This window comes from Microcebus murinus, chromosome 18 (assembly GCF_040939455.1).
Source record: "Microcebus murinus isolate Inina chromosome 18, M.murinus_Inina_mat1.0, whole genome shotgun sequence".
In the NCBI taxonomy this organism is placed as follows: Eukaryota; Metazoa; Chordata; class Mammalia; order Primates; family Cheirogaleidae; genus Microcebus; species Microcebus murinus.
Window position 1 is genome coordinate 59,962,060 of NC_134121.1, and position 12,663 is coordinate 59,974,722.

A 12,663-nucleotide genomic window follows, 5' to 3' on the forward strand; every position below is an offset into this window, starting at 1 on the left:
TATCAGTTGGCCAATTAATTTCTTTCTATTTATAGTAGAGATGGGGTCTCCTTCTAGCTCAGGCTGGTTTTGAACTCCTGACCTTGAGCAATCCGCCCGCCTCGGCCTCCCAGAGAGCTAGGATTACAGGCGTGAGCCACCGCGCCCGGCCTTTTTTCTTTTTTTTTGAGACAGAGTCTTGCTTTGCTGCCCAGGCTAGAGTGAGTGCCGTGGCGTCAGCCTAGCTCACAGCAACCTCAATCTCCTGGGCTCAAACGATCCTCCTGCCTCAGCCTCCCAAGTAGCTGGGACTACAGGCATGTGCCACCATGCCCAGCTAATTTTTTCTATATATATTAGTTGGCCAATTAATTTCTTTCTATTTTTTATAGTAGAGATGGGGTCTTGCTCTTGTGCAGGCTGGTTTTAAACTCCTGACCTTGAGCAATCCACCCGCCTCGGCCTCCCAGAGTGCTAGGATTACAGGTGATTTCTTTTTATTTATTTTTTTGAGACAGAGTCTGGCTCTGTTGCTGAGCGTAGAGTGCCGTGGCGTCAGCCTAGCTCACAATAACCTCAAACTCCTGGGCTCAAGCAATCCTTTTGCCTCGGCCTCCCGAGTAGCTGGGACTACAGGCATGCACCACCATGCCTGGGTAATTTTTTAATATTTTTAGTTATCCAGATAATTTCTTTATATTTTTAGTAGAGATGGGGTCTCACTCTTGCTCTGGCTGGTATCGAACTCCTGACCTTGAGCAATCCGCCTGCCTGGGCCTCCCAGAGTGCTAGGATTACAAGTGTGAGCCACCACGCCTGGCCTATGCTGATTTCTTACGACTTGAATATATACATATGTATCACATTTTAATAAATTAAGCTGTTTCAAAGAACCAGAAGAACCTTTAACTATGGAAAGCCATGCATTAGAGACTTTTTTGCAATATGGTTTACCTACCCTTTTTTTTTTTTTTTTTTTGCTTTTTTACAAAGAGCACCTATTCAGAAAGTTTGAGAGACCCCATGTAAGCGTGAGTTGGTGTAGAGGTTCCCAGACTTGGAATCTAAAAGCCTTAGAAGCTGGGTTCTTTGTTTTTTCCCTTTTTTAAAAAAAAGAAAAAAGAGACAGGGTCTTACTGTGTTGCCCAGGCTTGAGTACAGTGACTCTTAGTTCACTGTAGGCTTCAACTCTTGGACTCAAGCGATCCTCCCACTTCAGCTGTCCGAGTAGCTAGGATTACATCTGTTAGCTACGCCACCATGCCTAATTTATTTTTGTTTTTGTAGAGATGGGGGTCTTACTGTGTTGCCCAGGCTGATCTTGAACTCCTGGCCTCAAGTGATCCTCCAACTTTGGCCTCCCAAAGGATTACAGATGTGACCCCAGCTGGAAGCCTTGTTCTGAGTCCAAATTTGCCTTTGGCAAAAGCTGAGGGACCCTGTTTAACTTCCTTCCTGTAGAATGGCGTGATGGCACTGGATTGTCAGGAGAACATGGTGGCTGGACAGCCAAGTTTCCGTAAAATAGCTGCGTGGTTCCTGGGCTGTGATGAGACGGGGCTTGTGTGGAGGGTGGAGACGCAGGAGAAGGGGCTCTGTGAGACCTAGCACGAATGCTTGGCAGCAGGACGTCTCGGGTGCCTTGGCGCTCTGGCCTCGTGACCTATAGTTTTGTTGCTGTTCTCCCTGCGATTTGGTCGTGAAGGAAGGCGCTGAAGCCGGAGGTCTTCACCTGCATCTCGGCTTCCGAAGAGAGTCTTCAGGAGGGGTATCGGGGTGCAGCTTGGGTGGGCATCTGGGTCCGAGGTCAGGCTGCCCGGTGGCTCCACTGATTCACAGTGTGGCAGCTTCCTGTTGCCCAGCCCTTGCTCCTTACGCAGTAGGTGTGGTGGGAAGAGGTTCTTGGAGCTGGGGTAGAATTTGGACTCGGCGGGAATCACCTCAGCAGACTCTTAGTGGGTGCTGGGATTCCCCCTCCACACCTGGTCCTGGTCCGAGCGGGGTGCGGGCAGGGGCAGACGGGCTTTGTCAGCGTGAAGGTGCTGCGTTTACCATGTGCAGTGAACTGACTTGGGAGTGGGGTGGGTGGGCAGCCGCTTCAGGGCAGCCTGCATGAGCGTGAACCGTGTCAAGCCGGTCTCATGTCTCTTCTTGAGCTTTCTGCTCTGTGGAGATGGGAGGCTGCGCGGGTAGTGCCCGTTTGCCGGGAGCACCCTTTCCTGAGAGCCATGGCCCTTTCGGGCAGGGATCTTGGCCATGCGTGCCATACAGTGTCCTCTGCTGGGATGCAGGCTCTGCCCTTGGGCGTGCTTTTTAGAGGGAGGATCAGAAGACTAGTTTGAACATGTTGACTTTGATTGCTTCTGCATGCACTATTCCAGCAATAACAGCACCATGTGGGTGGCTAGGGCGGAGCAGGGGTATTGGATTAAGAGATTTCTGGCTCATGTTGACAGGCGAATCTGTTAATGATTGTGAGAATGTCACTATCTTTATTGCCTTCCTGATAGGCTAGTTGGCTTAGTGCCCAAAGGTGAACTGATGGTGACAGCTGGCAGCCCCGCCCTGTTTTGTTGGGCCCCACTGGGTGGCTCTCACCTGGGCCCTAGGTGGGCGTACGCTGGGGGGGCTGTGCCAGTGCAGATTGCCGCCTTTAGGCAAGCACCCACCAGCTTCTGGGCCTCTGTCTCTCGGCAGAACAGGCAGGTGCTTATCCATGTAAGGATGGGACTATGATGGCTTCTGTCTCCTCCTTATTTTTATAGGGGTCTGAAGACCCTCTGAGATTTATTGCAAAATACTATGGGGGTGGCTGAGAGAGGGGTGTATAAGTTTGCATTTTCCTAAGAGATCCTCAGAGAAGGCCCCTAGCTGAAAATTTTCGTGTGTTCCTGCTTTAGAGCCCCAGAATTCTACACTTAAGTTAATAGAAGAGCCATCATTACTCTCATTTTATTTATTTTATTCAAACAAATATTTATTGAGTATCACTGTGCGCCAGGTGTCATTCCCGGCATTGGGAATGGGTCCTTAGGGACAAGACTAACTCCCTGTCCCTCCAGGGCTTGTACATTCCTGGGAAGCAGATGATCAGCAGGTGAATCTATACAAATACACATCAGGGCGTGGCAAGAGTTACGAAGACCAAATCAGGAAAAGGGCTCCAGGCAAATGGGGGCATGTTAGAGGGGCTCAGGGAGGGCCTTTCTGGATATGACCTTCGAACAGAGGCCTGAGTGAAGAGAGAGCACCTGTGCCAGTGTCTGGGGCAGGGGTGTCCAGGCAGAGGGAACAGAACGTTGAAGCCCACTCAACCACTCGAAGCTTGCATGTCTGGTGGCATGGGGGAGTGGGAGTGGTGGCAGCGAGATCAGAGGATGGCCAGGGCCTGTCAGAGGCAACTTGGGCGAGTGCTGGGGGGCCTGGCTTACGCTCCAGCAGGGTGGGGTGATGGGGGGAGAGCAGAGGCAGGAAGAGGAAGCCTAGAGCTAGGAGCAGCTGAATGTGGCCTGCCAGTGCAGGTCCCCCTTGGTGCCTATGCCACGCTTCCACACTTGCTCCGTGGCTGCCTCTGCTTGCCCTGCGCCTGCTCTGTGTGGCACCCAGGGCTGTAGCATTTATTTCTCTGTGCCCTGTGAACTGCCTGCCTGGACTGCTGCGGCACTTTCTCCACAGTGAGGCTACTCCCCCGTCCTGCCCCCCTCCCCGTCCAGGTGTCATTTCTGTGCAAGTCTCCCCTAAACTGATGGTTCCTGGTATGGTGGAGGTGTTGGGCCCAAAGGTCAGGCCCTAGGATGAGGAGTCGGGCTTGATAACCAGTTTATGGCCTTGGCCCGGGAAAGGTGTTTCCTGCCAGTCCTGGCCCTGCCGGTCTTAACAATGCATGTGCAGAGCCTGACATTCCTACCAGGGGTGCAGTCATGCCCAGAGCCATACCGGGGGAGGTGAAGCAGAACTTAAAGCTTCTTCATCCCCTCTCCAAGTGGGAACCTCCTGGTGTTCCTCAGGGCACAGATGAATGGCTGCAAACTCCTGATTTGGAGAGCTTCAATCTAGAAAGACTGTTGTGGCCAGGCGTGGTGGCTCATGCCTGTAATGCCAGCACTCTGGGAGGCTGAGGCAGGCGGATTACTCAAGGTCAGGAGTTCAAAACCAGCCTGAGCAAGAGCGAGACCCTGTCTCTACTATAAATAGAAAGAAATTAATTGGCCAACTAATATATATATATAGAGAGAAAAAATTAGCCGGGCATGGTGGCGCATGCCTATAGTCCCAGCTACTCGGGAGGCTGAGGCAGGAGGATTGCTTGAGCCCAGGAGTCTGAGGTTGCTGTGAGCTAGGCTGACGCCACGGCACTCACTCTAGCCTGGGCAACAAAGTGAGACTCTGTCTCAAAAAAAAAAAAAAAAAAAAAAAAATAGACTTGTTCCCAGTGGTCCTGGCCTTGGGGTGCTCACTGGGGAGTAGGCGCCGTGCGCTGCCTCTCACAGTGCCATGTGGCATCTCTCTGGAGGTGGCAGTGCTTTCACTCGTGCTGTCTTGTTGGGGCTTACCAAATGGCATAAGCCTTGCCATTTATAGTCTTTAATTTTTTATTTTATTTTTTTAAGAGACAGGGTCTCACTCTGTTGCCTGGGCTGGAGTACAGTGGCACGATCATAGCTCCCTGCAGCTTTGTACTCCTGGGCTCAAAGGGTTCCTCCCACCTCAGCCTTCCCAGTTTCTGGGACTAGAGACACACCACCAGTTTGGCTAAATTTTTAATTTTTTTTTGTGGAGATGTGGTCTTTGCCTACTTGCCCAGGCTGATCTTGAACTCCTGGCCTTAAGCAATCCTCCCACCTTGGCCTCCCAAAGTGCTGGGATTACAGGCATGAATCACTGTGCCTGGCCCATTTATGATCTTTATTTTTGATGGAGAAAGATTGCAGTGTAAATAAGGCCATAGGGAAAGTTGGTGGGGCAGTCTCAGGAGAGTTAAAAACGTGAGTTGCTGCTTTAATCCCAAGCACTCACCTGGAGGCCACCCTAGGCCTCAGAGGAAGGAAGCAGAGGGAGGTAGAGGTGACAGGGAAGACAAGAGCTAGGTGCATGTCATGCCTTCCTAACAGGGTGATAGCTGTTGGGGAGAGGTGCCCAAAATATCTTGTTCTTTTTATATATGAAGCGTAGATACACAGACCGTGTACAAACAGATGCACAGCCTGTCTCGGGGGCGGTGATGACCAAAATGCATATAGAGAAGCTTCAGCAGTGGGCTGGGGACGGCTGCCTCCCCTGATGGCAGACTCCCAGGCTGCCTTGTGAGAGGATGAGTCAGTGTTTAGGTGGGTTTTGCAAATAAAAAGTACGTGTAGGACCAGGCACTTCCAGCCTTCCCTGCCAGGCTCTGTGGTCTAGGAGCCATGGGGTAGACGCAGGGTCACGGTGGCATGATGGCAGATCAGCCCGACCGTGTCGCCCGTGTGAGTGTGTGGCCTCCCTAGTCATCAGTCTCACTGTCCCCTCTCAGGGCAGGCTCAGGAGAGCTGGCTGGACAAGTGGCACTGAGCAGACCCAGTGTTTTTACGAGGTTGATCTTGTCACTGGGAAAGTTGGAACTAGCATGTCAAGTGGGAGGAGGCTCTTGCTTTTGGTCTGAGGCTGGCAAGGTTCCCACCTTGCACCTGTCTCTCACAGCTCCGTACCCCGTGGGCAAAGTTGGGTGTGCACGGGAGGCTTTGACTGCAGAGCCGGGAGCAAAGAAGGCACGGTGGCGGGGCTGTTTCTCCTGGACCATCCGGGCAGGGCTGCCAGGGAGCGGGGGAGGGCGGCCTGCCCACTCCTGTGGGCCTGTGAATGGCCTGCATGCCAGTGGGCGGTGCCAGTGACAGAGCGGTGCACACAGGCAAGCAAGTGGCTTTGATGTGGCCCTCTGGAGGGGAGGAGACAAGCCCATTACAGGAACAGGCAGCAGGGCCTCGTCACCTCTTACCCAAGATGTTCTTGGAAATGCTCTTGCTCCGAGTGAGAATTAGGAAATGGTCTTCTATTTTAGGAGCGTGGTGTGTATTACATACTGTTGACTTGCCTGTAATGAGCATGCGTGTCCCAGGGCACTTTGAAAGGGCCACGCTAGCGGAGGCATGTCATGGTGGAGACCCTGAGGAGGCTGGCCTGTGAAGGGTGCCCAGAGGAGACTGCTCCACGGCCACACTGATTCTAGGCCGGGTTTTCTGGGATGGGTGTCCTCAGCGTGGGGAGGGTATGTCGTGGGGGGAGTCTGGAGACCAGGCTCAAGTCTGGGCTCTCGCCATGAGGAAGGAAGTCTCGGGCAGCAGATGTCCTTGGGACGTTAGGTTTTGGGAATAGTCTTTTTAGGAGAGATAGTTCTGATGGGGGCTGGGCCATGAAACAGGCCCTGGAACTCTGGGGAGGGCACAGGATGGGGCGCAGAACCCAGTGCCTGCGTTTTGTCATCTCAGGTGGCATTTCAGGATTCTGAGAGTTCCCATGACCTTTGTTACAGAAACGTCAGCATGGTGTGGTTCTCATTGCCACACAGGCTGCTCCTCCTGTGCCTTGCGTTTTCTCTGACTGTGGTATTGACAGGCTTATTTCCTGGCAGAGAGGGGAGATAGTGCTCTCTGGGTGTTGTGGCCCCGATGGGCTGCCTCGTGCAGCCTGGATGGTCCCAGCCCCAGGGCCAGTGACGGCAGAGGTCTCATTTCTGTGATTTCTTTTGGGCTTTGTAGTTTTTCTGATGTGTGACGGCCTGGAATAGGGGGCCGGGTGGGGAGACTGTGTCCCTAAGTGGGAAGGGCACAGATATCCTACCCAGAACCTATAGCTAGGCAGCCAACCTTCCAGCTGACCTGTTCTTCCCAAGCACCTTTGTCACCGTGTAACCAGCCCCAAGTGTGCTGGCTTAGGCAGGAAGGACTGCTCTTTCTACCTGCCCTGTTGAACACGGTGGTGGCTTCTCCCTGAGCAGTAGGTGTGCTCTGACCTGCGCTCCTTCCCTGGTGCTTGCAGGAAGACACGACTGGGCCTCTGGCCGGCGTGGGCTGGGAGCTTAGCCGGCAGCACCAGCAGGCTGGGATGTGGCCGAGGCAGTGTAGAGAGGGGAATTTGAGGCCCTTGACTCTCTGGGGAGATGCTGTGGGGAGCGATCGGGGTAGGGGTGTTTGTGGGCAGGCCCTGGAGACACATCACCAGGTTCCCTTTGGGTACCCCGTTCTTGTCCCACCTGGGCAGTGAGGTCAGGGTGCAGAGTGGCAGGCGCAGAGAGCAGCGATTGAGCTGAGGCATCCATGAGGGCCAGGCTGTGCCGTGCCCAGGCTGTGCCCTGGCCCCATGCGTCCCATGGCACCTGGGTAGGGGGTGGAAGGGAGCGTCCTAGCTTAGCCTACTGCCCTGTTTGCAGCGGCCACCTCGTGTCCCATGAGCCTGTGGTCAGCTGCTTTTCTCTTAGGTTGAAACAGTGCATGGAGAAGACTTCAGCAGATGCTGTGCTCATTTCCTGTCTGCACGTTTGCTTTTCCCTGCAGGCCTCTGGCTGTACCTGGCAGGGAGCAGCCTGCCCTGTCTCACGCTGATTGGCTCTCCTAATTTTGGGTACAGGTCAGTTCACCGGGACCTGGAGGCCCAGATTGCCATTGTGACGGAGAACCGAGCCCTGCAGCAGCAGCTTCACCAGGTTGGTCAGAGCAGGTGGGGTTCCCTGGGGCGCGGGGGGTGTAGCTGGGGCCTTGCACACGTGGCCAGGCTGTCCTGAGCTGAGATGGTGAGTGGGGTACAGAGCAGAGTGAGGACGACGCGGGTCCGTGTGAGTCTGCAGTGATGGGGTGGCCGGCCTTGGAGAGAAGCCTGCCACAGGACCACCCTTTGAGGGCCATGCCCGTGACCGCGGCAGCTGCCCCCTCCAGCCAATCCCCTGCACTTCTTCCCTGCACTGGAAGGGACTACCGCTTTCTCATGGGCTGTGAGTAATGCGGCCCAGGAGCCTACCTCTCTTCTGGGAGTTAGGGCTGGCTGTTAGAGTCTGCAGCAGTTTCTGCCTCCTTTGGTCCTAGTTGTAATCTTTTTTTTTTTTTTTAACGGTAGGAGTGACCTTGATTGGTTTCAATCCGTTACAAGAGGAGGAGCTAGGACACCTCCTGCTTTTGGGGCGGTCCGTAGTCCTGCTGTCCCCCTCCGTTTTTTCTTGTTCCCTCTTTTTTTTGAGACAGAGTCTCACTTTGTTTCCCAGGCTAGAGTGAGTGCCGTGGCGTCAGCCCAGCTCACAGCAACCTCAAACTCCTGGGCTCAAGCGATCCTGCTGCCTCAGCTTCCCGAGTAGCTGGGACTACACACATGTGCCACCATGCCTGGTTCATTTTTCCTATATAAGTTGGCCAATTAATTCCTTTCTATTTATAGTAGAGACAGGGTCTCGCTCTTGCTCAGGCTGGTTTCAAACTCCTGACCTTGAGCAATCCGCCCGCCTCGGCCTCCCAGAGTGCTAGGATTACAGGCGTGAGCCACAGCGCCCGGCCTTTTTTTTCCTCTTTAAAGTAGGTAATAGAAGGTTACTAGGAGTTTATTAGTGCTTTATGTGAATCTGTTTTTGATAACCAGCAACCATGCTGGTGGACGTTTGGGATGGAAGCACATTACCCTCGTGTGTGAGCCCTAGATGGGCCTCTGGGTTCATGAGTTGTGACCTTTATAGTCACACCTTTCCACACAAGGAGCCAGCTTCCCTTCCCGAGTCGAGGGCATGCAGGTAGCACTGCTGCAGGCCACCTCGGAAGCATCAGGTGCTGACTTTGTTAAGCTTCTACATGCTGGGGTTTGGGAACTGCTGCTGCAGGATTGTCAGGGCCTTTGTCGATGGGACCAGGAAATGCCGACTGCCGGATTCCCTAGGATCTGCCCTCCTGCAGCCTGGGAACCTCGTCAGTGACGGCGTGGGGCCATGGTGCCAGGCAGGGCTTCGTGACCAGGCATAAGGGGAAGTTACAGTGGTCATGCCCTGTGTGGCCAGTGGGGTCACTGGATTCGTTCAGCAAGTTTCCTCCTGCAGTGAGGTTTCCAGCAAATGACTGAGGAACCCCCACAGCTGAGAGATTCCAGTAATAGGGTCACAGCTGGCCTTGGAGCCAGGCGAGTGGGAAAGACACGAACCTGCAGCTTTCAGCAGCAGGGTCTCCGGGCTTCTTGCCTCAATTGCAGAGAGAGCCCTAGCTGCCTCCGTTGGTGAGGCTCTGCTCCAAGTTGGTGGAGAGTCGCTGGTGACTTTGGCCTGGGGCCAGGGTGTGTTTCGCATGGATCTGGGGTGACTTGGGGTAGCAAGTCCCCCAGGCCTGTGCCTAGTGTCCTGGTATTGACTATTTCCCCCTATTTCCCGAGTAAGGGAACTGAACCCACATCCTGGATCTTGAGAAAAGCTGGAGCCGGTTGTGGTCAGGAGCTGCTTTCTCAAATGACATATTTGGGATATTTTTCTTCCCAAACCTGAATCCCAGGAGCTTTTGATTGTGGGAGGGTGGTAGCTCATGCTGCTGTAGCTCTTCCATTCTATCTAGATTGATTTTTGTGCCCATGAAATGCAGAAAAAGTACATTTCTAGATAGTTCTGCCTATATACTTATGTACTGGGACTGCAGATGCTCTTCTGGGCCCTGCAGTGCCTGGTCTCCAGAGGACCAGGTCTTGCTGGGACTGCCCAGCCATACAGCCTCCCTGTAGCCCAGAAAGTCCCTAAAATCCCAGCTGCCGGGGCTCCCTGCTCTCAGAAGCCACCTCTTGAGTTCTTGCAATCCAGGCAAGGGCCCTATCCGTGTCACGTTGAACAGTGGGAATGGGGAGATATTTTTATCAGAATCTGAAGTCCCTTCCTTCTCTTAGTGCATACAATAAAAACTGAAAGCTTCCTGGTTTTGTTCAGAGAACATGGTTTACCACTTGTGACCCAAGAAATACTCCCATGAACAGCATTGTAACCTCGATCAGCTGACTTCCTTCTCCATCCCTGTTGTGGAGTCTATGAGGAAACTTAAGTGTTTCTGGTAATTTAATTGAAATCTTGGCTGGGCATTCATTTGAAAACATAAAGCTGGAGCCGGGTCTGTGGAGACTTCTCCAACCAGTCCCCCGAGACCAGAGCTGGCTCCTCTGTCAGGCACATCCAGCTGGGGATTTGGACCTTGGCAGCAGCAGTTAGGAGGCCAGAGAATGAGGCGCCCTCATCCGTGACATGTGGGTTGTGGGTCTTCTCTGTCTGGAAGTGCCACGTGGACCCACGCGGGGGCTGTGAGCACGGGAAGGGTGCAGGAAGAAGGGATGTTGGGACACCAGCTTCCCCCAGCCTTTGATGGGAAGAGCCGAGGACACGTTCTGTAGTGTCCCGGAAGGCGAGGGGTCCTCGTCCAGCTCTCGTGGGGCAGAGGAGCTGCCAGGGGTGCGTCTTCCTTTCCTGCTTCCAGACCAGAAAGTGATCGCTCACGCCCCTGGGCCCACAGTTGGCAAAGCTCTTTCCTGGCCGCCGTCACGTGCTCCTACCGATGCTGTGTAGTTATGGCCTGAGACTCAGAGGGACCTTGGAGCGGAGTGGCGGAGTCAGAGAGCTTGGAAGCTTCGTCAGATACATTGTTGAGGAAAACAGCTCTATTGGGGTAGATTTTCTCATAAAAGAGACAGTTTCTCTTCTCAAAGATCTTTTTTTTTGGAGACAAGAGTTTCACTCTGTTGCCCGGGCTAGGGTGTCTTGGTGTCAGCCTAGGTCACAGCAACCTCAAACTCCTGGGCTGAAGCAATCCTTTTGCCTCAGCCTCCCACGTAGCTGGGACTACAGGCACGTGCCACCATGCTCAGCTAATTTTTTCTATGTATATATTTTAGTTGGCCAATTAATTTCTTTCTATTTATGGTAGAGATGGGGTCTCGGTCTTGCTCAGGCTGTTTTCGAACTCCTGACCTTGAGCGATCCTCTCGCCTCGGCCTCCCAGAGTGCTAGGATTACAGACGTGAGCCTCCATGCCTGGCCTCTTCTCAAAGATCTTAAACACAATTTAAGACAAAGCACATATCTGTTTTTTTAAAATGTGGTTTTAAATATGAAAGAAATAAATGTTTACTGTAAAAATTAAAAATTAGAAGAAACTAACCCTCTTATCCAGAGATAGTCACTGAAATCATTTTGATTCCCTCTTTTGTTCTGTGTATATTTGAAGAGGCATACTTTTAAAAAAATAAGATTAGAATTATACTGTGTACATGTATTTCATGTCTACCTTTCACCTAGTAATTTTGTGTGCTTCCCATATTATTAGATAAATATTCTCTATAACATGGTTATCTCATGGTGAGATAGTGTATCATAAAAGGGGGGTTTATTAATAAGTTGGCTGTTGGACATTTAGGTGGTTTCCAGTTTTTCCCTATTATAAATACTGTGATAAATATCTGTATACAAAAATCTCAGTGCATAGTTCTGAGTGCATAGATATTTTCTTGGGATAAACTCTTGCAAGTGGAGCTTTGTCAGTCTCCTAATACCTGTTGCCAGATTGTTCTCTGGAAAGATGGTTCGGTCCCTGTTTGCATCAACAGTGCACGAGAGTGCCTGTTTCCTAAGCCTTCATCAGCACAGGATAATGATATCACAAAACAACTTTTTGCCAGTTTGATAGAAGAAAAACTATGTCTCATTTAAAAATATCTCATTATTTTACTTTGTGCCACCTCATTTAGTAAAGGTGAACATTTAAAATATTTTCTCCCATTAGCTATATTTCTTCAACTCTTAATTAGAGTTGTTTAGAGTTTCATACAAGTTTTTGTCTTAAAAGTCTTCAGGAACATGGGCTTCAGAGCTTTTCTATGGAATGTTTCACAGCGACTTGCAGGGGCTGCCTCCCCTGCTGCCAGAGGCCCTGCTGAATCTTTGGGTCAGTAGGCTTGTCGAGTTGGTGTTTTCCAGGCTGCTCTGAGGGCCTCAGACCAAGCCGTGTTATATGGTGTTGGAGGGGCTCCTAACTATTCCTGTCCCTCTTCCTCAGGAGCAAGAGCAGCTCTACCTGAGGTCAGGTGTAGTATCCTCCGCCACCTTTGAGGAGCCAAGTCGGCAGGTGAAGCTGTGGGTGAAGATAGTGACTCCACTGATCAAGAACTTCTTCTGAGGACAGACAGGTACACGGTACGTCTCTAGTGCCGCCTCTCAGTGTGCTTACAAATGAGTAGGGCAGGTGACAGTTCCTACCCAGCCAGAGCTCCCGGGGCCTCCCAGATTAGCCCTCTCATCCCTTCCCTGGTATCTCCAGGGGCCTGGACTGGCTACTGTCAGTGTTTGAAACCTGGTGCTAAATTAGGCAGCCTGTTTCACCTCCTATCAGGTGTCCCCTGCACTGAGTCCCAGAGCTGCCCCAGGTGGGGCTGCCAGCCATAGTCCCCTCCCACCCTCCTTCCCCCTGGGGAGCTGAGCGTGCTGGCGTGGGAGCATAGGAGGCGCTGGATGTGGAGGGGAGGAAGTTCTCCTGGTTGGGAGAGCAGCTCTGGCTCGCTGCCCTGGCCAGCTGCAGCTCACAAGGGTGAGGTGTTGACGGAGCCAGACCTTGGGGCTGCTGCCTGCCCCCTCCCTGACGTTTCTGTGACGCACGGTTGCAGAGCTGCGATGTTCTAGACGCACTGGCAGTTGAGTAACAGGACGTGCTCTGCCTGCCC

General features: G+C 52.5%; 1 protein-coding gene across 5 annotated transcripts in view; it reads left to right on the plus strand.

The window, feature by feature from the left end:
• The window catches only part of PGS1 (phosphatidylglycerophosphate synthase 1), a 57,925-nt gene that overhangs the window by 24,481 nt on the left and 20,781 nt on the right, over window positions 1-12,663 (plus strand). For 4 of the 5 annotated variants that reach the window (XM_075994821.1, XM_075994820.1, XM_020281209.2 and 1 more), the window contains exons 8-9: window positions 7,509-7,657; window positions 12,003-12,139. In XM_075994821.1, coding sequence (XP_075850936.1) covers window positions 7,509-7,657; window positions 12,003-12,122 — 269 coding nt within the window. In that variant the 3' untranslated portion in view covers window positions 12,123-12,139. Of the gene's footprint in view, window positions 1-7,508; window positions 7,658-12,002; window positions 12,140-12,663 lie in introns of those variants that run through there. The other variant, XM_075994823.1, reaches the window with a different exon arrangement.